At 35.2% G+C, this 26,049-nt stretch overlaps 2 protein-coding genes across 3 annotated transcripts in view; one reads left to right on the top strand and one right to left on the bottom strand.

Annotated features, from left to right (window-relative positions):
- MED4 (mediator complex subunit 4) overlaps nt 1-13,779 on the top strand; it is a 34,994-nt gene extending 21,215 nt beyond the window's left edge. The window contains exons 4-8 of one of the 2 annotated variants that reach the window (XM_074304735.1): nt 2,305-2,362; nt 2,984-3,070; nt 6,141-6,272; nt 8,459-8,467; nt 11,302-13,779. In XM_074304735.1, the coding sequence (XP_074160836.1) occupies nt 2,305-2,362; nt 2,984-3,070; nt 6,141-6,272; nt 8,459-8,467; nt 11,302-11,465 (450 nt within the window). In that variant the 3' untranslated portion in view covers nt 11,466-13,779. Of the gene's footprint in view, nt 1-2,304; nt 2,363-2,983; nt 3,071-6,140; nt 6,273-8,458; nt 8,468-11,291 lie in introns of both variants that reach the window. The other variant, XM_074304734.1, reaches the window with a different exon arrangement.
- Nucleotides 13,780-14,645: 866 nt separating this feature from the next.
- On the bottom strand, nt 14,646-26,016 carry NUDT15 (nudix hydrolase 15). The gene is made up of 3 exons (XM_074304737.1): nt 25,217-26,016; nt 20,777-20,973; nt 14,646-16,077 (listed from the first exon to the last, which is right to left on the bottom strand). Exons 1-3 carry the CDS (start codon nt 25,387-25,389, stop codon nt 15,938-15,940), a joined length of 510 nt encoding a protein of 169 aa, XP_074160838.1. The 5' UTR covers nt 25,390-26,016; the 3' UTR covers nt 14,646-15,937.
- Between the last annotated feature and the right edge of the window lie 33 nt (nt 26,017-26,049).

The raw sequence follows: 26,049 nt of genomic DNA, 5'->3' as shown, positions 1-26,049 counted from the left end.
GCTATTAGAAATGCTAAAGTGAGTAACTAGTGACAGACAAATGGCCATTAAGGGTTGCAAAAGCAAACTAAAAAGATTTAAGTTTAGAAAAGCATATTATCTTGGGGCTACATAATGTTGAATTAAAATACCTCAATAATATCTGATGATATTGTTAAATTACAGCACAGGGCAATAATTAATGTTAATAATCATCAAGAAAAAGTTAACTTTAACATTCTCAAAGAAGGCAAAGAAATATATGTTTCAGAAATTTCTATTAAAAAGTGGTTAAAATTTTAATTGACACTTAAATATAGGCTTCATTTATCAGAAAGATCCCTTTAATATATAAATACGTAATTTCTTCATGATTTAAAATACATAAGGTAACACACTACAGGTACAAGGTGTCCAGTCTTTTCCAGTATAGAAGATGTCTCTGCTTTAGGTTATTTTCTCTAGTCTCAATCTCTTTAGCTACTGTAACCTACCTTTGGGGCAAAGAGACTTGAAGAAGAGGACTCCCAGGTTTCCCTTTCCTTTTCTTTTGGAGAGCTGGAAAAGCAGGAAGAAGGGATTGGTGAGTAGAACATGAAATTGGATGGAACACAGACATAAACTATGACAGATTATTCAAAGAGCTGGACTGATCCTGCCCTGTGACAAAAGCAAGAGCCTCCATGCCAGGGACCCACAATTCTAGACTGATGAGAATTGGCCCAAGAGATAGAGCAGAATCTCCTACTTTCTCTAGAGCTATGGGCAAGCTTGCCATTTTGTTACACAATTAAGATCTCATTTACTTACAGAAAAAATCCTATTGGTTTGTGGAAGTGCCCAGTTCTGTTCTTATAGAGAACAAATAAGGAAAGGAACACTTTTTATTCTAGAGAGAGAAAAGTTTTGTTCATTGAGAGACACTTCTGAAAGCCAGAGGTATAAGGGCCATACTATGGTTTCCTTCTAGGAACATCTCAGTCTTGATGATACAGAGCAGTCTTGCAAATTTAATCAAGCTAGCTGTCTTCTCTTTTTGCCCCGAAGGCTTTAGCATCCAAATAAGCTCCAGTTCCTTTTTCCTTCTGGAATATAGAACATTTTCATCTTATCTTCTATTTGTAAGCCTAGCAATTTTTCAAGCTAATGAGGTTTTTATTTTAGGTAAATGAGATCTGAAAGCAACAGATAAGGAACTAATGAGCTTGTCCACCTGGCTAAGCTAAATAAGGAAAGAAAGCTTTGCTAGAGGAAGTATGGGAGAGTCCCTGATCTGTGACTTGAGCCTTCAAACTTTAACTTCAGTCTTTTCTTTCTGATTTTCTGGTTCTCCAAAAGGAAGAGTAGGATAAGCATGGTAGCCCCTGCTTTAAGTCTCTTTCACCCGAAGACCAGCTCTACTACCTTATGTTGTTTTCCTTGAGTCCAAACTAAAACAGTTTGTCCTAGCTTTCTTGGTCCTTGAAGAAGTAAGATCCTTCTTGGTTGACACAGCTCCTTATTTTAAAGCAAAACTTCCCTCCACGTGATTTCTTGATGTCTTGTACTCTTTTCTTTCTCTCCAAATTCAAAATCTTACTGAACTGAAGTGTGTTTACTATCTTAACTTTCTAAATTTTCATCTTTCCTCCTGGATCTGTTAGCTAACTTAATCCTAGATTCCTTTCTGCCTTCTCTGACTCTTTTTTTCCTCATTGATATTTCAGTCTATAGACTTCATCCCTTTCCCACTATTTACATCAACTCCATAATTTCTTTTGTTTGTTAAGTTTTCTGAACATTTAACATTGACTCATCACAATATCATAGAGGAGTTCCATTAACATGAGATATGTATAGATTAAACTCAAAAGGTGGAGAAATACTTTTCTCATATGGACTACATGGTTGTAATTTTGAAGCATGTATTTGGGTAGACATACTGATGCTACCTATTTGTTTTAACCTTTTGCATGCCATAGAGTGGGTGTTAGTTCTTGAATTTCAAAATGAGTCCACTTTTTTCTCAGGCATTAGTTATTTATAGGAAGAATTAAAATCTAGAAACAGATTACCTAAATTGAAAACTTATTATTTTTGACAATAGAAGTATAAATAGAACACTGATTATTTAATTTTTTTTAGTTTCTTACAGGTTGATTCTGATATTTAGTGTGCTAGCTGATATTTTTAGAAAGTTATGAATGTTTCTAAATGTTCTCTATATTTATGTCATGTGATTAAAGATAATAGATTTTTGAAAATTTGGTGTTGAGCCAAGAAGTAAAATTAATAATGTCTGTAAATAAGATGTCTTTCTTTTTTTTTTTTTTTAATTTAAATTAGGCAACAGCTGTTTATCAAGCAAAAGAAAAACTTAAATCCATAGATAAAGCAAGAAAAGGTTTGTACAATGAGAAAACTAACCTAGCTGTGTATGTATTTTTATATTTACTTGTCTTCCTCATTAGAATGTCATTTATCATGAGCAGGAATTGTTTGAACCTTTGTACTTGTATCCCTAGAACCTAGCACTGTGTCTGGCACGTGGTAAGTACTTAATAGGTATAATTGTTGGTTGACAAGGAAATAATAGGATAATGATTATAGTTTGATATTGTTAAAATATATGGTAGATTCTGAGAATATTTTTCTGCATTTATAAAATTATATAAATATTCTAAATCTTTTATTGACTTGATTTCTTTTCATTTAATACTTGATCTCTCTTGACAGTATTGAGTCCACCTCACTCTGCTGTCAGTTTAATATAATCTTTTGAGTGTCTTTATATTTAGTTGGTCTTACACTTGACCCTGTGAAAGTTTCATTGTGCTAATATTTTATATTGTGTTTTATTGGGCACTTGTAAAAACATTTGCTCATTTTGAATCAAATTAATACAAAACACTTGCAGATGTTGGGAATATTAAAGTATCGAGAAAACCAAGCATTATGGATTACTTGCTTTTGATTGAATATGACCTTCTTATTTGCAGTTAGGTTAAAAGGTTTTCTCTTTCAGGTGCCATCTCTTCTGAAGAAATAATTAAGTATGCACATAGGATCAGTGCAAGTAATGCTGTGTGTGCCCCACTAACATGGGTCCCAGGTAAAAAAAAAATTATATATCAGATATTCATGTGTTGAACAGCAAGATTTACATAAAAATAGGAAAGTAGATTAAAGTGCATCATATAAAACACTGTAAAATCTATCTCGGGAAATAACTTTTTTCAAAACCAGTTTCTCATATTAAGCCTCTTATATAACAATCACATAGAAAGATATGGTTTACAAATTCGTTTGGCCAATATAGGAAACTGATTTTTACTATAGTGAAAACCTAGTTATCTGTGAACCTTCTTTCTAGAATTCACACTCTTAGAGTAGTTTCAGAAGTGGAAGTAAAAAAACAAACAAACAAACAAAAATTAATAGGAAAACCCACCCCCTTTTGTAGGAAAGAGAACTTCTCTATATCACTCACTAAGGAATCCAGCACAGAAAAATGCCAATAAAGAGAGAAACAGACATCTAGTAATAGGGCTCCAGATTGTGAGCAGCAAACATGAGAATTAACAGCTAAAAGCTAAGGAATTGTTGATCATAATCTGCCAGGGATAGCTATTCATTCATTAGTAATTGTTCCTAGATGAAGAAGCAAGGTTGGGATCTATTTTTCTGAATATCATTTTCCTAGGCACAAATGTCATCTTTTTAATTCAGCCAGTGAAGCTGGGTGATTTAAATGATGAAGTGTTACTATAAAGGAGATTTTATGAGAAAGTTGATCCATCATAAAAACATTTTATAAAACTTTAGATCACATAACTTTAAAGTTTCTTTTTACTGCTACATATTCTCCAATACTGTTTAAATTTTGTGGGAGAGTGGGGGAAGTGTTGCTTTTTAATCCTATTTAAAGTTTTACATTAAAGATAATTTGATAAAATTTGCCCTGGGTATCATTGATACTGAATTATTATCATCTTGTATGAAGTAAATTCTGAGATTTGGAGCAAATCTTATCTTTCCTTGCCTCCTCAAATATAGCATTACAGCAAGGGAGAGAAATAGAAGCCCTGAATACACATTTGGAAGATTATGTTTATGCTCTACTAGGTTAGCAATGCAGCAGTCATCAGTAATGTGTTTAGTGGCTCTTTCCAGACAAAGAATAATAGCAATAGTAATGAGATGATAGTTTTCTGCAGGGCAAGAAAGCAATTTAGGAGAAAATTGCCTTAGATTTTGATTCAGTAAAACAGATTTTATAGAGAAATAATGTTATGCCACTTAAGTGATATCATATAAACTATATATATATATATATATATATATATATATATATATATATATATATATATATACTTTGCTTTATCTTAAGGCAAGCTAGCATCTTTCAAGAGAGAAAGTCTCAGGGTCACTCCTGGGCTTGATATCTCTTTGGCCTGGGTATCTTCATCTTTAGCACTTCCCAGTGACTGATGTTCGGATAGCTGGATGGTATTAGTATTAGGATAGGATCAAGGTCTTAAACTTTGAGAAGGTAAGGGGGAAATGAGAAATTGTTATCGGAAAGAAAGGCAACAAATAAGTAATATGATAATCGTCACCTACAGTAGTTGAAGTCTATACTCCTAAGCAGGATTCTCTGAATGATTTAGAAAGCTGCATCTCCAAAGAAAGATTTAGTCCTTTTGCCCTTTGAGGAATAACTTTTTCCCTGTTTCCTTTTTGAGCTGATAAGCTGATAGGGGAAAAGAAGCTAGCAGGGGGTAGTGTTAGGGTGAGAACTATATGTTTTTTGGGAAACATTTTATAGTATACATAACATTTCTACAAGTACCCACAGGGTTCACTTGGGTTTAGGGAATATTCACTCCCCTTCTAGCTCAGTGGGCTATTCATTAAATGGTGATAAACTGATACCAAGTGCTTACTTGTATCATGAAGTCTTCAAATTGCTCTTCATCTTCCAATATCATAAATACAATTATAGGTATGGTTAATGTTCCTAATATTGACCCAAGTTGTCAAAAACAGTTTAAACTATGTTCAGTCACAGTGTTTGGAAAGTAGAGAAGTCTATAATGTATTTTTTAAAGATTTTCACTAGATAATGTAAAATACAAAAGTTCTGGAATTTAAAGCTTTAGGCCTTTGAAAAACACAGCATTTTGGAGTAACATTTATTCTTGAACAGTCTAGGTAGTTTAAAACCTCTGTGTGTGTGTGTGTGTGTGTGTGTGTGTGTGATGTCTTTTAATAAGTAGAGAAATACTATTTCAAGCAAGTTGCTGAAAATAAATTTTTAAATCAATTTTGGTTATGTTTGCCAGACTCTAAAATAAAAATTAAGCTCATGTTCTATATCCAGGTTCTTTTCAAAATGGTTTAACTGGCATTTTTTCCTCTATTTGTTTAATTGTGGGTCTATAGATATATTCATGTTCCTTTAGTATGTCATTATGGAAGCATTCTTTATTTTAAAACACCCTCTTGGGGATTAGTTGAATGATTTAGAATTGGTGACAGTGCTAAGACTACAATTTAGTTGAATATAATTCATTATGAGCATATTTTCCATTATTCCTGACCAAGGAGGGCAATGATTTTAAGAACAAAATTGTTGCTGGCTCTTGCGATTAAATTAAAAGGATAGTGATGACATATTTACATTGTAATAATCCTTTGAAAAGCAAGACTAAATCAGGAAGATTTATATGGCACTTTCAAAATTTCTGCATTCTGTTTTTTGTTGAGTAACATTTTATCATTTTCGTCCTCATATTAGGCAATATAAGTTCAAAAAGCATCTCCCTCCATTGTTTATAAATTCTTCTTAGGAGTTATCTCCTAAAATAATGGGGCTTTATTTTTTGAGGGGGGGACTTATTTCCCTCCATTGTTTATAAATTTCCCTTAGGAGTTATCTCCTAAAATATTGGGCTTTATTTTTTGAGGGGGGCCTATCTAGTGCTATATGCCAGACTTCTTTAGAGAAAAAGTAGAGATATAGGAAGCATGAAAATGACTGTTTAGAGTTAGATTTAATTTATTAAATACCTCAAAATAATGATACTTATATGCCATTGAACAGATGAATTTCATATCACAGAATTCAAGGTAGCATGAATGCTAATATTATTAAGATTAAAAACTATTTTCATTTTAAGGGGACCCACGGAGACCCTACCCAACTGATTTAGAGATGAGAAGTGGATTGTTGGGTCAGATGAATAATCCATCCACTAACGGTGTGAATGGCCATTTACCAGGGGATGCACTTGCAGCAGGCAGGTTGCCAGGTAATATTCATTGTTATTTTTTTTTCCCAATTTTTTTAAAGTTTTGAGTTTCAAATTCTATCCTTCCTTCCCTCCCTCCTCTCCCATCCCACCCCAAGACAATAATTATACATGTGCAATTATATATCACATTTCCATATTAATCATTTTGTACAAGAAGATGAACAAAAGAAAAAAAGTGAAGAACAGCATGCTTCAGTTTATTTTCAATCAATATTAGTTTTTTCTCTGTTGATGCTTCCTCATTGCTTCTTTGGGATAGTTTTGGATGATTGTTTTACTAAGAAAAGCTAAGTTATTCACAATTTTTCATCAAATATTGCTTTTATTGTGTACAATGTTATCCTGGTTCTGTTCATTTACAATCTTTCCAGGTTTTTCTGAAATCATCATGCTTGTTATTTCTTATAACACAAAAATATTCTGTTAAAATCTTGTTCCACAGTCTGTTTAGCCATTTCCCAGTTAATGGGAATCATTTTGATTTCCAATTCTTAGCCACCACTGAAAGAGATGCTTTAAATATTTTTTTTTTCAAATAGGTCCTTTCTCATTTTTTTTTTTTAATGTCTTTGGGAAATAGATCAGCAGTGGTATTTTGGATCAAAGGGCATGCACAGGTTGATAAGTCCTGATAGTTCCAAATTGCTCTCCAGAATGAATGGATCAGTTCACAACTCAACAGTACATTATTGTCCCAGGTTTCCCACATCCCCTTTAACATCCAACATTTTCCTTTTTTGTCACATTAGCCACTCTGATAAGTATGAGGTACTACTTCAGAGTTGTTTTAATTTGCATGTCTCCGGTCAATACTGATAATAGAGAATTTTTTCATATTACCATAGATAGTTTTGATTTCTTTGTCTGAAAACTTCTTATTCTTATCCTTTCACCAATTATCAGTTGAGGAATGATTTGTATTTTTGTAAACTTGACTCAGCTCTGTATATATTTAAGAATAAGAATTTTATCAGAGATACTTTGTGGAAAATTTTCTCACTACTCCTTCCCCCCCCGCCCCCCCGTGTGTTTTGCTTTCTTTATAATTTTGGTTGCATAGGCTTTGTTTGTGTAAAATCTTTTTAATTGTATATAATCAATCTCTTTTACACTTTGTAGTGTTGTCTGTAGCTTCTTTGATCCTAAATTCTTCCCTTATCCATAAATCTGATTGACAAACTATTTCATGCTTTCTTAATTTGTTTGTGATATCACCCTTTATGTATAAATCATGGACCCATTTTGTCCTTATTTTGGAATATGGTGTAAGATATTGGCTTATGCCTAATTTCTACCACACTTCTAGTTTTCCCTACAGTTTTTGTTCTAAAAGCTTGGATCTTTGGCTTTAATATATACTAGATTGCTATGGTCCATGTACTGTAATATAATTTGTATCTAATCTATTCTGCTGATCAACCACTTTATTTCTTAGTCCATACCAGAGTGTTTTGATAATTACAGCTTTATTGATACAGTTTGAGGTCTGATACAGCTAGACCACATTCTTTTGCATTGTTTTCATCAATTTCATTGATATCCTTGGGCTTTTTGTTCTTCCACATGAATCTTCTTATTTTTCCTAGCTCTATAACTTAATTTTTGATAATGTGATTGGTGTGGCACTGAATAGATTAATTTACATAGAATTGTCATCATTTTATATTGGCTTGGTCTATGTGTGAGCAATGAATATTTTTCTAATTGTTTAGATCTGACTTAATTTGTGTGAAATGTTCTTCTAATTCCTGGGTTTTTCTTGGTGTGTATACTACAAAGTATTTTATATTGTTTACAATTATTTTAAATGGAATGTCTCTTTTTTATCTCTTGCTGCAGGACTTTGTTGGTAATATATAGAAATGTTGATGACTTATGTGGATTTACATCTTGAAACTTTGCTAAAATTGTTAATTTTTTCAAGTAGGTTTTTAGTTGATCTTGTAGGATTCTTCATGTGTACCATCATAGCCTCTGCAAAGATTTTATTCCTTTCAAATGTTGCATAGTACTTTGGAAGTATATCTTATTTCAGTTATTATTAGTGATTCACTAGTTGCATATGTTGGAGAGAATAGCAATCATCAAAAATCATAGAATCTTAACAGACCTCTGAAGCCATCTAATTCAAACTTCAATTATGCAAGTCTTTCTTATGGCATTGAATTTTATCTTCTACTTAGACATTTCTGGTGATGGAAAAATCTATTTTTTGAGGTAGCTTGATTCATTATTAGACAAGTCTAGTTACCACATTCTTTCTCATTTCTTTATGTCAAGTATACTCATGGTTTTAGGTACTTCAGAAGTTAACTGGGTTCAATCTCTTCATTTTAGACATGAGGGAACTGAAGCTTAGAGATTGAAGATAGCTTGTCCGGGATCATGTCGATCAATAAACATTTTTATTTTGTAACATTTTATTGTTAACACAATGCTGACTGTGTGCCAGGCACTGAGCCTAAGCACTGAGGATAAAGAGGTAAAAGACAGTCCCTGTCTTCAAGGAGTTCACAGTCTAATGTAGAAAACAACATACAAACTTTTTGTACAAACTAGATACAATTTAAGTGGGAAATAATTAACAGGGGCAAGTCATTGGAATTAAGATGGATTAGAAAAGCCTTCCTGTTAAAGATGAGATTTTAGTTGGGATTCCAGGAAGTCAGGAAGATTTGAGAGTATGAGGGACAGCTGGAGAAAATAGCCAAAGTTCAAGATACAGAATGTTTTGTTCTAAGAACAGTAAAGAGGCAGAATCATTGGTACAGAGTATTTGATGTTTTGTTTTTCCTTTTTCTTTTTAGTCAAAGAGTAAAAATTGAAATAGAAAAATAAATGTATTTGATCCAGGAGCTAAGAGGGAACCACTGGAGTTATATTGGGCAAGAGATGGAAAGGATGAGGGAGGAAGTGACATGATTGGACCTAGAATTTAGGAAAATATTTGTGGCTGAATGGAGGGTGGTTTGTATTGGGGAGAGATTAGAGGCAAACAGCAGTTTCACTCACAAGCTATTGTAGTAATCCAGGTGTGAAGTGATGAGGGCTTGCATAGAGTGGTGACTCTGTTAAATCAGAGAAGGGCAGATTCAAGAGATTTTTTTGCAAAGGTGAATTCTTCAGGCCTTGACAGTAGCTTGAATGTGATGGGTAAAAATTAATGAAGAATCCCAAATGACTACTGAGGTACTAGGAAGATGGTGCTACTCTCTGTCCTAACTGGACAGTAGGAAGGTGGGAGGGGTTAGGTGGAAAGAGGAAAAAGTTCTGTTTTGGATATGGTTAGTTTAAGATTTCTTTTGGACAGTCTTGGGTAGTATTTGAAGTTAGTTGTAATCTCTTACTTTAGACTTTACTTCTGTAAAACTAAATTTTCTCATATAATATGTAAAACTAAGTACAGAAGATATCATTGGAAGATATACCCATCTAGTAAGTCTATCAGAAGGGAATTAAAGATTAGTGACCTGCATGTGTTCTGCAACTTTGGTTGTACTTCATATGGCTTTGAAGATTTGACCCTCGTTAAAGAGCAGCTTTTTATTTGACTTATCTTTTCAATTTAAAAGACTCATTTTCCTTTTTGGAGAATATGAAAGTAAATAGAAGATGGGTAGTTCTACTTTTTATCAGTCACATACTATGAATGGATTGTGAACATAGTCTTAAAAATTGCTTTTTCTTTAATGGTTTGGATTTGGTTTTTGTTTTGGAGGATATTCCTCTGTTCTTTCAGGGTTCTAACCTTCCTGACACCATTATTTCACCTTAGTCTACTAAACCTCAGTTATTTTTCAAGTCATCTCAACACTTTCCTGTTTTTTTAATTTCAGTTTGGAGAGCTGCAGTTGATTTTCTTGCATCTCTTTCCTTTTGGGCCTCATTGAATAAGTTAGCAGTCGGAATTGTATGATCTAGTGTGATGGATTTTTGCTCTTTTCAGCAATGAGGTGATTCAAGGCAATTCCAATAGACTTGTGATGGAAAAGCTCCATCTACATCCAAAGAGAGAACTATGGAGACTGACTGTGGATCAAAACATAGTATTTTATCTTTTTTTTCGTTTTTTTGTTTTTTTTTTCCTCGTGGTTTTTTTCCCTTTTGATCTGATTTTTTGATAAGGTATTTTTCCCCTTATAAAGTTTTGATCCTAAATTTCTAGGCCTAATCATGTCACTTCCCCCACACCTTATCCCTTTCCATCTCTTGCCCAAACATAACTCCAGTGGTACCCTCTTAGCTTTCTGGATCAAATACAAAATGTTTTGCTTAGCACTCAAAAGCCCTTTTGTAATAAGTCAGCCTCCCCCTACCTTTCCAGTCTTCTTACATCTTACGTATACTTTTACTCTCCATCAAATACTCTTTTTAAAAATTCTTTTTAATTCAATTTATTTTTTCAATTAGTAGACATTTATTTTTCTATCTTCCCTTTTGAATATGTATATTTTTGATTGACTATGAATATTCTTATTTTTGAATATGGAAATGTTTTAGAAGAATTGCACATGTTTTAACTTGTTGGATTGCTTTGCTGTCTAGGGGAAAGGGTGGGGGATGAAGGGAGAAAAAATTTGGAACACAAAGTTTTGCAAAGGTGAGTGTTGAAAATTATCTTGCATGTATTTGGGAAAAATAAAAAGCTATTTAAAAAAATAAATAAAATCACTTAGCAGAAAAACTGAGAGAAAAAAGTTACACAGCAAGTAGATATCTGAGTCTGGACTTGAACTTATGAAAAATGAGTCTTTCTGACTTCAGGTCTCAGCACTCATTGTACCACCTAGCTTTTTGAGCAACATAATCCTTGACTGATAAAAATAGAAACTTGTTGTCTTATAAAACTTTAATTATTTATTTATTTATTTATTTTTTTTTTAATTTTCAGGTTTTTTTTCAGTTTGGGTTTTTTTTGTTTTTTTAATTACAAATAGTTTTTTCCCTGTTACCAAAAAAAAAAAAAAAAAAAAAATAGACAAATTGAATTAAAATGATCCTTTTTTTTTCCCCCAGATGTTTCTAGCTCCACAATACCCATGGCAGTCAAGTGATATGTCAGTTAACATGTTACCACCAAATCACAGCAATGACTTTATGTTGGAGCCACCTGGGCACAATAAGGAGAATGAAGATGATGTGGAAGTTATGTCAACAGACTCCTCAAGTAGTAGCAGTGACTCTGATTAAGAGCCATGCCAGAGGAAAATGTATTACATCTGATCACAGAAATACTGAAACAAGCATGCAGAACCAAAAACCTGTAACAATTGTCTATTGTGTAAATGTTCAGCCTGTTCAGTACCTCCGTGGACTTTGTTTTCATAATCAAAATCATGACTTCAGATCCAGCTCACCAGAACTGAGTTTAATAAATTATTAAAGTGGTTGGTGTGACTTTTATTATTATAGTAAGTGTTTCCATTTTCTCGAGGATATAATTTAAAGAGCTGTCTTTTTCCAGGCCTATTCCAGTTATATATAAATGTAACTAAATGTAACTGGATAGGAAGTTATAGAAAAATGAATGACAGTGTTTTGCTAACAGCTCTACTATCCCATAGATCTGTGAATGTATTACGTGTTTTAAAGATATAACCAAACTTCTCATTTGAAAGCAAAGTTTACTTAATGTTTTTTGCTTGAAAGTTGTATTTCATTACTATCTCAAGAGTACAGTAATGAAGTAAGTTTCATGTGTAATCACCGTAAATGTTTTTGTAAATAAACTCACCAGTGTACATTTAAAAGTATAAACAGTACTTTTAATGGAAGATGTGAATTTATTTCTGTGGAATATATCTTATTCTGAATATTGATCATAATTTTGTACCAAGAAGGGAGTATTGGTGCACTCTAGACAAGGACAGGTTAGGAGGAGGAATAAATAGCTTCTGCAAAACTATAGAAACTGGAGCTCAAATGTAGGAGCAATGTCTCTTAGGGCCCTGATTCGTGCAAATAAGGCTGATTTTCCTTAAGTATTGAAGCCCCACTTGAAATGTCAACACATAGACAAGATACCTGGTAGTATAAGTACAAAAGTTAGCATACGGGGAGCAGAAGCATTTTTCTCAGGTTTCTGACTTGTGGACCACCATGGCCAACCCAGAATGGGAGTCTGCATTCAACTGAGTTAATGCCATATCCTTACTGAATTCTCTATCCATGCTGTGGCTAATTAAACTTTCTTTGATTAATTGTTAGATCTAGAATGTCTTATTTTGTCCCAATTCCAAACCTGAACCACCAAATTAGCTTGTCTTGCCCTTTGAAGAATATTAATATTATGCTTATTATTTAATATTACTCTGATCCATCCTTTTTCTCATTTTGTCACTCCCACTTCTGAAAGCATACTGTGAGTAATGTGATCACTCCCAGCCCTCAGGGCATCTGCTAGTTTATCCAGCTTAGGCTGGACTGGGGACCTTCTCTTAAGTTTACTCTGGAGAACCAGCTTGAGCTAGGCCCTCTCCAGAGGGCAAGTCTCTTGCCCTTGCTTTCTAATCAAAGTTAGAGGTGATGTGGTCTACGTGAGGGAGACCAAACCAGGGAATGAACCTGATGGAGATGGTTTTTGTTTTTCTGGCTAAGATTATTGGAAGCAGCTAGCACTCCTTAAGTGTCTGAGAGGGGCACAAAGAGTCTCACCTGAAGGCTAGCCCGCTTTCCCTATCTATCTGCAGACTGATCCTGTCAACCGAAGATTAGTCCTACCCTCCAAGGATGAAGTGATGGGGAGGAGCTGAAAACTCAATTTCCTCCTTACAGGGTGTGCCAGTCTGGCCTTTGCTGAGGACGTCACAATGACGGACTGCCAGGCCAATCAGAAGAGACAAGGCCTATTGGCCTTCACATCTGGCAAAGATGGAAACAGACTATGGACTTCTTTATTATCGTGCCCTATTGATAGCTTGCTTGGAAAACTGCCTCAGTTTATCTATTTGTGAAACTTTCAATACAAATAGTCATTAGGATTAGATTGGATGAGCTTGTGGTGGAAGTGTGATTCCCCAGGCAGCTTCCAGGATACTGGCATTGCTGCACACTGTGAGGCAACCCTAATTGACCTAAGAGACTTGAGCATTTTGTGGATATTTAGCAATTAGACAGATGTGAATGTTCGTGCCCAGTACCTTTAAGAATGACATCCCAGTGAATGTTGTAAATTCATTTGTATAATTTTCAGTTTTTGTACGTGAGTAATAGTGATCTCCTAGCCCACTGGCTTCAGTAGTTAGGTTTATTTACTACTCTGACTTGAATTTTGGGATTGTCTAAAAAACTACTAAGTGAATTGCTTGTGATTTTTTTTTTCCTTTGATTACTTTTGGGGGGAGGTGGGGAGGGAAGACAATTGAGAATTGTGCCATATAAACTGTGTTGGAACTTTTTGATGTAAGACTCTAGGGGAAGCACTTATATGTAAAACAATAAAACAACTCATTTCTTGTTTGGCACATATCAGTCAAAAATATTAATTAAATGAGTCTAAGCATCACTTGGTGTATTTATTTAGTTGTGTCTGATTCTTCATGACTCCATTTGAGGTTTTCTTGGCAAAGATACTGGAGCAGTTTGCCATTTCCTTCTCCAGTTCATTTTAAAACAGAGGAAAAAACTTTGGCAGCAGGACTAAGTGACTTGCCCAGGATCACACAGTTTTAAGAGTCTGAGGCCAGATTTGAACTCAGCAAGATGAATCTTCCTATCACTCTATCCAAACCATTTCTTGTTTACAAGGTTTAAGAAACTTAGACCCAGAGGAGGTAACATGAGAAGGCTAGGGCCACTGAAGTAACTTCTACTGACTTCAAGTTTAACACTTTTCCAGGCATCAACAATTTTTCATGTACTTTTAAGACTCAAGGATTGGGTCTTCCAATAAAAATCTAATATTTTAATACCAGAATTTATTTCAATCAAATACCACACAATGACTAAATGCACATTTTTTGAGTAATTGACACAATAAAGCAGATGGATTGGCTGGGCTTATTTGTCCATCATCATTTGTTTGTCCTGGTGGAACTCTTTGGACTTCTTTATAAAACTCCAAGGTTTCATGTAACATAATTTAAAAAACACATGATCAAGGGGAAAGCAGAAAATATTGAAGGGAATATGGAAAAATTGGAACACTAATTCTTTGATGGTAGAATTGTGGACTGATCCAACCACTTTAGAAAGCAAGATACCGGGAGCAGCTAGGTGGTGCATTGGATAGAGCATAGCCTTGAATTCAGGAAGACCCGAGTTCAAATCTGGTCTTAGGCACTTAACACTTCCTAGCTGTGTGACTCTGAGCAAGTCATTTAACCCCAGCCTGGGGGGAGGAGGGAAAAAAAGCCAGAAAGATACCTGGAATTATGCTCAAAGTGTTATTAAACTGCATATATCCTTTGACCCAGCAATATAACTATGAGGTCGATTTCCAAAGTTTATTAGGATTATTTTATTATTAATTATTAGGATTAAAGGAAAAAAGCCTATATATTATAAAATATTTACTGTTGCTCTCTTTGTCTCAAAGAACTGGAAATTTCAGGGATGCCTGTCAATTGGAAAATGGTACGTGATCATAATTGAATACTATGTTATAAGAAATTAGTTTAATGATTTTAGAAAAATATATATACTTAAATGAAATAGTGAAGAAAAGTGAGCAGGACTAAGAGAACATTGCATAGTAATATTGTTTTAAGAACAAGTTTGAGTAAGTGATTTTGACTATTAAAAATACCTCAACTACAAAGGACATATAAAGGAAGATGCTATTTGCATCCAAAGAACTGATAAAGAGAAGTATGTGTAGAATGATTTTACATATTCTAGGTTGGGAAGGAAAAGAAGAAATTTACATGATAATTTTATATTACATATTTAAAAGGAATGGCAAGTTGCATAAAACAGGTTTTCAGTTTCATGTGAAGTCATTTTTTAAAATCATGCTATTTTTTCATAAACTAAAAAGAAAAATCCAAGATCATTGGTTTTTTGCTAGTTCACCCCTAGTTAAAGACTCAAATTTCATTTGAAAAACAAGGTCCATTTTTATCTATGGTTCCTAACCTGTCTCATGTAGGAACTGCTATCCTCACAATCACAAAATCCTGATTTGTGTTTTAAAACTGCAGAAGCAATATCCACAGAAAGGAGTTCTTTGTATACTGCTTAGTGGAGTAGCTGTTTTCCATTAATAAAATCACAGAACCATAGACCCAGAGCTGGAATGGACGATAGATTTATTTAATTGAATCCTTTCATTTTACAAATTGAGACCTGGATTCAAGTGCAATCTCTTAATAGTTCCTGATTTCTTATAGCTCTAGGCAACTCTCTAAAACTATAGTAACAGAGAACATCCTGACCTGCAATGCTGTGGGAAAAGGATGTGGGATGGCTCCCTCACAGGAGTTTCATTCTCTATTCCTAAAGTAAGATTTATACTCACAAGGTAGCAAATAGCTACTACCTTGAAAATGGTGGCGTCCAAGTCTTCCCTGCTCTGAGGCCAAGTTTTCTTTCATATAGCTTACTTTGCTTACTTTGCTACCAGAATAAATAAACTTAACTTTTATTGTGGAAGCTCTACTGTTTTCTAGAATATGGGAAGTTTTTTGTACAATCTATAACAACTTAATTGATGTGCAAACATTCTATTGATGCTTTCCTCTGTAGCCTACTAGATGATTCAATTCTTCCTTGAAAGGATTGTAGCCTTGTTCCTTTAAACAGCGTAAAGCCCAGAAAAGCTGGTCTAGTGGAGGGAAATCATCCCATGGAACCCATTCCCAACCTGTAAAACAAAAAAAAATAAAATTAGTTGGGAGAAAAAATATATTTGTAGGGATAAGTTTACATATTATTAGAGGGAAAACTAAAAAATGCGTAAATAAAATGAAATGGTAATAATCATAATTTAATTAAAAGGAACAAAGAAAATTTCTGATTTACATGAATAGCTTAAATAATTTAAACACACAATGTGATTTCTTTTAGTTATTGTAAAATTGTAAAATTTATTTTATTTTTGTGATTTTTAATCTATTGTTCTCAACATAATGTGATGATTCATTTCCCTACTGAGCAGAAATGATTTCTTGAAAACAACTAAATGAAAAATAGTACAACATCGTTTTGTTTATAAGAAAAATTTTTAAAAACTTACTTCAGGCAAGATTTGGTTGAATGGGCATCATGATTAGAATTTGACTCTAAATGGGCATATACTAATAAAGAAGAAAATAATTTTAAAAAGGAAGAGATAGAGTGACATTGTGTATTAACAATATATGTACTCCTGTGAAGGAATTTAAACAAATAAAGAGAGGAAAATGGTAGTTGAAAATCAAGAGGAGAGACAGTAATATGGTAGTAGAGTTACAATGATAATACAGATCACCAGGATAGAAGAAATGAGATGACAAGTTTAGAAAACCGTCACAAACCTAGCACATTGATATTTCAATAGGTGAAACTCCCCTTTTTCCAGAACTCTGCCAAAAGCAGTGCAGTTAAAATATTTGTAACTTCTCTTAATATTTCATTTTTCCAAAGGTGGAAGAAGTATTAAGGGGAACTTTTGTACTGCATCTGATTCTGTCCATTTTAGAACTGGTCTGCCAGAGTACAAATAGTAGGAATCCTAGGTACAAATGACTTTCCAGAGTTTCTAAGAAAAGTAAAATTGGAAATGCAAGTATATTTTGAGAGAGTAGATATAAAAGGGTTCATAGAAAGGTAAGGCTTAATAGCTCATTATTGTGCAGGTAGAAATCAGTCCAAGATTGATGGAACATTTTTAAGACTGACGTTTAGGAAACCCAAGAAGAAATTATGATAAGGAGGAAGTAAAAAAGAGCTGTCTAAAGAGGCCAATGTCACCTTTTTTAGAAAGAGAAGAACATAAGATGGATCTAAGAATAAAGGAGAATGAATACAAAAAGATAGCATAAGTCACTAAGAATTCTACTGTGAAAACCCAGATGATGCTCAAACTGGCAATGAATGCTAAGCACAACAAAGCTTTCTGTGTGTCTGCAACTCCCCACACTATGCTGGAGGCAATGTAAAAATCAAAGAAGTAGGAGGACTTCTGCTTAGGGTAAATGAAATGATGACAACTGATCTCGATGACTTCAAGTCACCAGATCTAGACAAATTACACGCAAAAATACTGAGAGAATTGGCGCTTGCAGAGTTGCTGTTGACAATCCTTGATAGATCTTAGAGAATTAAAGAGGTTCCAAAGGGCTAAAGAAAGGACTAAAAATTGTCTCAATTTTCAAAAAAGGTTGGTGAAATGTGCAAACTATCAATTAGTGAGATAGAATCCAAGTACATTAGGGGGAAACCATAGACAACAGTATAACATAATTATGAGAAACCATGTAATGATCTTTCAAAGCTATGCTTATTTTCAAGATGGGAGAATGAAGGCTAAATGATGGTACATTTTTATAATACAAAACATAGATAGTACATTTAGATATAGCATTTAGAATTAATAAATTGACCAGACTTGAGAGTAGTCATTAATAGGGTCAATCCCTTTTGTGGAGTGATTCAGTGGATCTGTCCTTGGTTTCAAAATGTTCAACACTTTTTTTTAATCAATGATTTGGATGAAAACATATGCCACATTTGTCAAAATGTAGATGAGACCAACTTGCAAGGATGTCATATATAAATGACAAAGATAGGATCCAAGATGATGTTAACAGACTATTCAGTGAATTGAATTAAATGAATCTCATTAGGACAAACAAAAGTTATGTACTGGGATTTTAAAAATCAACTTCACAAATCAAGGATAAGGAAGGTGTGGCCATACTACAATTCCTATGAGAAGATTTGGGAGAGAAGAGTTGAGGGAGATGGAGTAGTAGCCTATAAATCTCAAGATGCTTCAATAATCTGAAATGGCAGTCAAAATGTATGTACACTAAGCCTTATTAAAAGGGACATAGTCTCCAAATGAAGGGGAAGATAGTTTTACTCTCTCTGACCTGATTAAACCACATTTGGAGAACTATGTTCAGCTCTAGGTTTCACATTTTCAAAAAAGCTGAAGGGTTTCTAGAAAAAGGCAAGCGGGCTGGTGAGAAAACTGAAGAATGTGCCCAGCTGAAGACCTAGAGATATTTAAAGTGGAGAATAGAAGTTTAAAAGGGACAATCATAGCTGCTCAAATATTTGAAGGGTTGTCAAATGGAAAAGGGTGTTTGTTTAGTTTTGAGACTATCTTAGGAGACTATGAGTTCTTCCTTACTCAAAAATTTTAATATTGGAAAATTGAAAAATATTGTAGAAAAGATTTTTGGTTACCCTATGAATTTTGCAGATGACCTGAATTCCCTTCTAGTTCTATGAATTCTATTAAATGAAGGGAAGTGACTGCTTAAAACTAACCTCATTTTTAGTTGATTCTTAGATCCAGGGCTAACAAATACAATCTTCTTTTTCATTGTCCCTGCCTTGACTTCTTTCTTTTCTTTTTTTGGAGGCAGAAGATTAGGAGAAAGAAGTTAAAAGGCAAGGTAGTGACGTCCAGAATAATGATTTAATATTTCACTTTATACCATCCTGGCAACCTCTAACCTGGCTGCTAGAAAATATAACTTATACCTTTGGACGATCCCGAGTTCTTGTTAATTTACCTATGAGGACTATGTTGTTCCAGAGGATAGAGAAGCTCTGTTTCTGAAGACTTTTTGTTCCTCCCTTCCAAAATTAGAAAAAAAACTTCTGTTTTGAAGATTATTTTATGAATAATATGAATATTTAAGATACTATATATGCTTAAGAATATAAAAATGGCTTTCATGCTTAATAAATTACTTTTTTAAAACATGCAACAGGAAGATTTTTACATAAAACTATCATATTAACTTATTTTAATTCCTATATGGTAAGAATTAGCACTACAGTATAATTGTCAAATGCAAGAGCTAACAGCTTTTCTTCTTCCAGATGGCACTGCCATTTTTACAAAAGAGAAGATTCAAGGTATCCTCTGGTCATCTGATAGGTAGTCAACAGGAATTTATTAAGCTCTTAATATGTGTCAAAACTGTGCTAAATATTGGAAATTCAAAGAAATACAAAAATGTCCCATCCCTGTCCTCTTAAGATGACCCCCATTCAAATGGGAGAGACAACTTGTAAGTATCAAACTCTACAGCAGATAAAGATTAGGAAAGGCCTCCTGTAGAAGGTGAATTTTGAACTGAGCCCTAAAGAAGCTAGGAAGACTAAGAGGCAGCAGTGAGGGGACAGAGTATTCTAAGACATGGGACAAAGGCATAGGGAAGGAAGATGCTTGAGACACTGAAATCAAACTGTACAGTATGTGGAAGAGATTTAAGTGAAAAAAGGCTGGGAAGGTAGCAAGGGGCTAAGCTGTAATGGACTTCAAATGAAAGACAGAGTACCTTATATTTTCTCCTGACAATAATAGAGAACTACATGGAAATTCATGAAGTGTGTGTGTGTGTGTGTGTGGTAACATGGTTGGACTCTCAATTTAGAAAAAAGTACCTTGGCAGTTGAGTGAAGAATGAATGGGAGTGGGAAGGGACTAGAGGCTTTGGGACTAGTTAGAAGGCTATGACAATAATTGAGATAAGACTGGCTATGAGTAAAAGTCTATTTGATAGCTTCCATTTACTCCCACAGATATTAGAAATAAAGAGTTCACTATCCTGCTATTCTAAGAATGGAATTTGTATTCTTAGAATTGGAGAGACTCTAGAACTTTATTCTCTCTGCCCCTCTGACTTTAAGATTAATAAAGGAATTGAAATAAGGTATTCAACTTTATTGAAAGATAATATATTTAAATATACTTGAATTCAACTTATTAAACTATGGTTTAGCAGCATTAGAACGCATACTTTCATAGTTTAAATAAGTCACAATTCTGCCTAAGCCAATGCTTGAGCTGATGCTTATCTGTTAAAACCTGTACATAAAGGTCTTCCTTAAAGTTCAGAAGAGCAACTAGATGGTGCAGTGGATAGAACACCAGCCTTGAAGTCAGGAGGATCTGAGTTCAAATTTGATCTCAGACACTTTACACATATTAGCTGTGATCCTGAGCAAGCCATTTAACTCCAATTGCCTCCTTAAAAAAGGGGAGAAGGGTGGGAAAGAGTTCAGAACTGGTCGATATTCTATTTAGGAGGAGGAAGAAGATACATAACTCCTGACCTATTGCCCTGATTACAACTTTGTGTGAACAATACAGGGCCAAATAACAGAGACTCTCCTTATTTTAGTCACAACCTGTCTGTCAAGAGGAAGCTACTGTTTACAGAGGAGTAACTGAGACAGGATTTAAATAACTGGCTTATAGTCACAACAGTGTCTAAAACAGTGGCAACATCTAGCAAAATAACCTAGTATATCCAATGAGCAGGCCCATACTCTGCCCACGGATTCAAAAATAAATTTTTTTTCCCCAAAAAATAAAGATCACTACAATTCCAACTTACCTTCATTTTTTTCAGGTTCTACATTCTTTGGTTCTGAATCATAACTTATATCTACCTCTCCTTTCATCAATATAGTGACATAATGGTAATCATCTTTCTCACTGACAGAATTGACAACAGAAGCAAAGCGAACATTTGTCAGGTGGAGAGCAGCTTCTTCCAAGGTTTCCCTCTCAGCACATTCTTCCCAGCTTTCACTGGAAAGACAATGGAAATACACTATGGTGTTCACTTTGATTTAAAGAATACTTAACTAGCAATTTTTTAACAGAAACTTGAAAACATAGGGAGAATCATTATAATTCGTTAAAAAAAAATCTCAAAATGTTACATTCACCAGGAAATTTACCACTCCCCTGCCATTCTAGAACAGGGCTTCTTGAACTTTTTCCACTCGCACCTCTTTTCACCCAAGAACTTTTTACACAACCCCAGTTATATAACTATGTAAAATAGGTATATAAATCAAACAGTTATTGATAATAAATGACATAAAGAAATTTGTTTTAAAATAATTCTTTGGTATATATGTAATTTTACCATTTATTAAAAACAAAAGAAAGTTTGCAAACTAATGAGATGGCTATGTTTATTTTTACATAAAGAATTAAATGTTGGCACAATATTTAATATTTTTTACTTTGACAAATTTTTCAGGACCTACTACAGTCAGTTAGTTACATGACCACCAGCTTTCTAAAGTGTAATAAAACAACCAAACAAAGCAGAAATCAGGGTTCAAAAGCTGGCCCTGACACTTACTAGTTGTATTTCTCTTGGGCAATTACTATCCTTCTCTGAGTCTCAATTTCCTATCTGTAAACTAATACCCTACCATCCATATCATCACCACCTACTTGGGCTATTTAGACATTACCATACATCCTGTAGCTGAACTTTTTTCAACTTGATGTCTCATCCAATTAGTGTAAACTCTCTGAAAGCAGGAATGATCTCATTCCCCCCCCCCCCCATCTGTACACGTAGCACTTACTATAATGCTTAGAAAATAATAAGCGTTTAATAACTGACTTTTCATCCATTTGTTCCGTTCAGTTAATGTCCTTGCCTCAAGTCTCTCTCCATTCCCAATCCATCTGCCACACAACTACCAAAAGTGACTTTCATAAAGTTGTACTACTCAGTAAACCCCAGTGACTACCAAATTACCTCTTGGGTTAAAATTAAATTTCTCGCTTTAACACAAATACAAATACAAGCAAATTGGGCTTATTCCTTTGTCAGACAAATGACCTTCCACTCACCCATCCCTTGAATGTATTTTCTCCCTCTTAGAATCAAGATGCTATTCAAAAGGCCTTTCCACATGAAGCTTTTCCTAATCTCCCTGCCCCTGCTAGCTCTTACTGGAAATTATCTTTTTAAAAATGTATTCCTATATCCATATATGTTGTCTCAACTAACTAGATTATATACTCCTTTAGGGAGGATCTTTTTCCTTTCACTTCACTTTTTGATCTATAGGCACATTGTTCTATTTATTTTTGTTCCTATAACTATTTTTAAAATGGACTTTACTATGAGGTAAAACAAAAACATTATTAATCTGATGAGGCTAGTAGTAATTCCAAAAGGCTATTAGTTGATTAAAAGCCATTATGTTAGCATGTGTGTGGGTATGTATATGTATATGTTTAGACACAAACATTTGTATATGCAAGAATAAATCCACTATACATATGTGTGTACACATAAATACATGCATATATATGTGTGTATATATACATATATCTTGAATTTTGAATTCATCTTTATTTCTAGTCTAACAATTAAAGAAGATATTGCTTCTTGAAAAAAAGGTCGATATTAGTATATCTTCACTATTAATGTTATAGATCCTTAAAGCTCCTCTACTTTCTAGAGCAATCTCTAGGGAGGAAATGAAAAATTATTACAGCTTTCCATATTAAAACTGGTTTAAATAATCCAATTAATTTTTTTTAACTCATCTATCTTATGATGTTCATTGAGGTCCACATTCAGAAACAATTTATTCAGCAAGTCACTTTCATTTTTCTAATGTTACAACTGCCCACCACACACCTAAATTTAGTGATTCTCAATTGCCTATACTGAGATTAGGCTTAATTCTTTTTAAGTGTGATTAAATCATTTTAGTTCATTAGTCAGAGATAAACATTAGAATTGGAAGAAAATTGAAAGACATCCAGTTAAAACCTTCCATTTTACTGATTAAAAACTATAATCCAAAATTCAGTAATCAATCATTTAATAAGAACCTACAATATGCCCAGTCCTGTGCTAAATGCTGGGGATACAAAAAGAGGCAAATTACAGTCCTGGCCTTTAAGGAACTAACAGTCTAATGGGGAAGCTAACACACAAATAAATACAAATAGATACAAAACAAGCCGTACACAAGATAGGTGAAAAGATCCTAAGAGCTGTTGAGGAAGGGGATTTTAAGTGGGACTTAAAGGATGCCATCCAGGTCAGTAATTAGAATGCAAGAGGGAGACCATCCTAGGCATGTGGAACAGCAAGAGAAAATATCTGGAGCTAAGAAATATAGTGTCTGATTTGTGGAACAGCCAGAAGGCTAATATCATTGGATCAAAGATTATGTGGGGGAGGGGCCAATATCATTGGATCAAAGATTATATGGGGGAGGGGTCAATATCACTGAACCAAAGATTATGTGGGGGAAGGGCCAATATAATTGGATCAAAGATTATGTGGGGGAGGGGTCAATATCACTGGATCAAAGATTATGTGGGGGAGGAAGGTGTAAGAAGATTGGAAAGGTAGGAGGGGACCAGGTTCCAAAGTGATTTAAACCTTCTAGTTTGGATTCAGACAGCAGAACTAAAAGCAATTACTGGAGGCTACGGAGAAACAAATTTAGGCTAGATAAGGAAAAGCTTCTCAATAATGACAGTTTCCCAAAGAGAGACGGGCTGCCTCTGGAAGGGGTAGGTTCCTGCCTGACTCTGGAGATGTTCAAGTAAAGGCCTTTAAAGGACCTTGGAAGGGGCAGCTAGGTGGCGCAGTGAATAGAGCACCAGCCCTGAATTCAGGAGGACCGAGTTCAAATCTGGTCTCAGACACTTAACACTTCTTAGCTGTGTGACCTGGGCAAGTCACTTAACCCCAGCCTCAAGAAAAAAAATAAAATAAAATAAAGGACCTTGGAGCTTTGGCCTCCTGAGACTCCCAGACCTGTTTATCTACCCTGCAGCTGTCCTTTCTTTCATGTTATCCCTTTCAGTTAAAAGTGTGAGTTTTAAGGCTTGAATGCTTTATTCTATCCATTTCTTCAATCCTGGGAAGCAGTTATTTGAGTAGGAGTAAGGGGAAACCTGAGTTATCAATGCTTTTTAGCCGTGAGACCCTGCGCAAAATGGTGTCATGTTTGCCTTACTTCCCTGGAGATGGAAATGGCATCGGGAAAGCTGGACATAACGCCAGGCGTTGTGCTCAGCCGTTAATAATATTTATAAAGCACCTAATATATGCTAAGCCCTGTGCTCACTGCGTTTCAATTAAAAATAATAGCTCTTCACATAGATTTAGAGTTGAAAAATACTTTAGAAGTCTTTAAATTAAACTCAATAGGAGCACAGGAAGGTTACACAAGCTGTCCTGTAAAGATTATGAATTCATTTGTTTCTGACTCTTCTATGCCATAATGCTTTTCCTTAAATAAAAAAAAAACTTGCCTCTTCTAAAAAAAAAAAAAAAAATAATAGCTCTTCAATTTTAATTCAATTAATTGAATTTTTAATTTTTAATTTAATTAACTGAATTAATTGAATTATAATTCAATTAAAAATAATAGACCCTTCATAATTTGGAGACATCAAAAGGACATGTAAGGGACAGGTGCGGGAGCACGAGGCAGAAAGCGTGGGCAGGTATGCAGGACACATGGTACCCCTCCAGAATAGTGCTCATCATGCGCCAGGAACCGTGCAAAGCCCTTTACAACGAATAGTAAAGACAACTGCTAACGTTTAGATAGCCTTTACCACACGCGCGGGCCGCTAGGTGGCGCCGTATAGAATCGGAAAGCCTGAGTGCAAATCAGACTTAAGCAAGTCACTTAACCTAGTTAGCCAGCTTTTTCGAGTATAAAGTGAGGCGGAGAAGGAAATGGAAAACTCGAGTGTTTCTGACAAGAAAACTTCAAATAGGGTCACGACAGAAACGACCGAACGACGAAATATGAAATTACTCGACCCCAACGGAAATCTGCATTATTCCAATTATGGGAAAATCCCTCTTTCAGTGAGATTGAGCGGTGGTGAGAGAATTGAAAACACTCAAAACTCCAAGCAGCTGTCAGCCTATCCCAGTCCAGACCCCATTCCTAGGAACGCGAGGTGACGTCAGAATAAGGTGACACGCGCACAGGAAATAGCGTGTCGGAAGTAACTCACCGGAAGCACCGGAACTCACCCGAATTCCAAGTGACCCCCGGGAAGCTGAAAAGTGCCGGCTCCAGTGGACCCTTTCCTTTTCCCCAGCAGAACGCACCAGGGGTGCTTGGAGCTCGTAATCACCACCCCGACACCAACCCCCGGCCGCCGCCGCTGCAATCGACCTGGACCCTCGTTGACCGACGGATCCATGTTTGCGACCTTATTAGTACCTCCCGGAAGTGACGTTCCTCAGAGCTCCAATCGCGTATCTTGTATCCCGCGCGAGTATATCCTAGGCCTCGCAGGCTCCTGTGGCCGGTCTCTGGGAAGACGGGTCCAGCTTGTGATCCGGGAAGGAGTACTTTCTCCAGAGCATGCGTGGAGGCGGTAGACACCGAGGGCCTTTCATTTCCCTCATCGTCCTTAGGGTGAACAGGGAGGAATGCTTCACTCTTCGAGACTTCGTGACGTTTCCAGAGTCACACAGCTAGTAATGCTTGAGATTGAGCTCAGGTCTATACTGACGTCCTGTCCTGCCTTTTTATGGAGGTCCCTCTCCCTCCTCTCCCCCACTCTGTGGAGCGCAACACCATCTCCCCAGGCCTGCGAGTTTACAACCTGGGAGTTACCCGGCGTTCCTCATTCAGTCTCGCTCTCCATAGGCCCCGAGGCCTGTCAGTTTCCACGCCTGGCCCTCCTCTCATTCTCCTAGCTTCCTTCAAGCCCCAACTAGAAGTCTTCATCAACCCCTCTTATTTCTAGTGTTTTCCCTCTTAAATTATTACCCACGGATCCTTGCCTAGTATGTATTTGCCTGTGGTCTCCCCTGATTGATTGATAAGTTCCTCGAGGGCAAAGGCTCTTTTACCT

Source organism: Sminthopsis crassicaudata, chromosome 3 (assembly GCF_048593235.1).
Source record: "Sminthopsis crassicaudata isolate SCR6 chromosome 3, ASM4859323v1, whole genome shotgun sequence".
Classification (NCBI taxonomy): domain Eukaryota; kingdom Metazoa; phylum Chordata; class Mammalia; order Dasyuromorphia; family Dasyuridae; genus Sminthopsis; species Sminthopsis crassicaudata.
The sequence above is the reverse complement of the archived record's forward strand: the minus strand, read 5'-3'. Positions and strand labels throughout refer to the sequence as shown.

Coding starts and splice junctions, on each gene's coding strand:
- NUDT15 (XM_074304737.1), bottom strand. CDS start 25,389: ATGGATCCGTCGGTCAACGAGGGTCCAGGTCGATTGCAGCGGCGGCGG. Junction 20,974..25,216: donor GGGGGTCACTTGGAATTCGG/GTGAGTTCCGGT, acceptor TTGTCTTTCCAG/TGAAAGCTGGGAAGAATGTG. Junction 16,078..20,776: donor AGAACCTGAAAAAAATGAAG/GTAAGTTGGAAT, acceptor TTTGTTTTACAG/GTTGGGAATGGGTTCCATGG.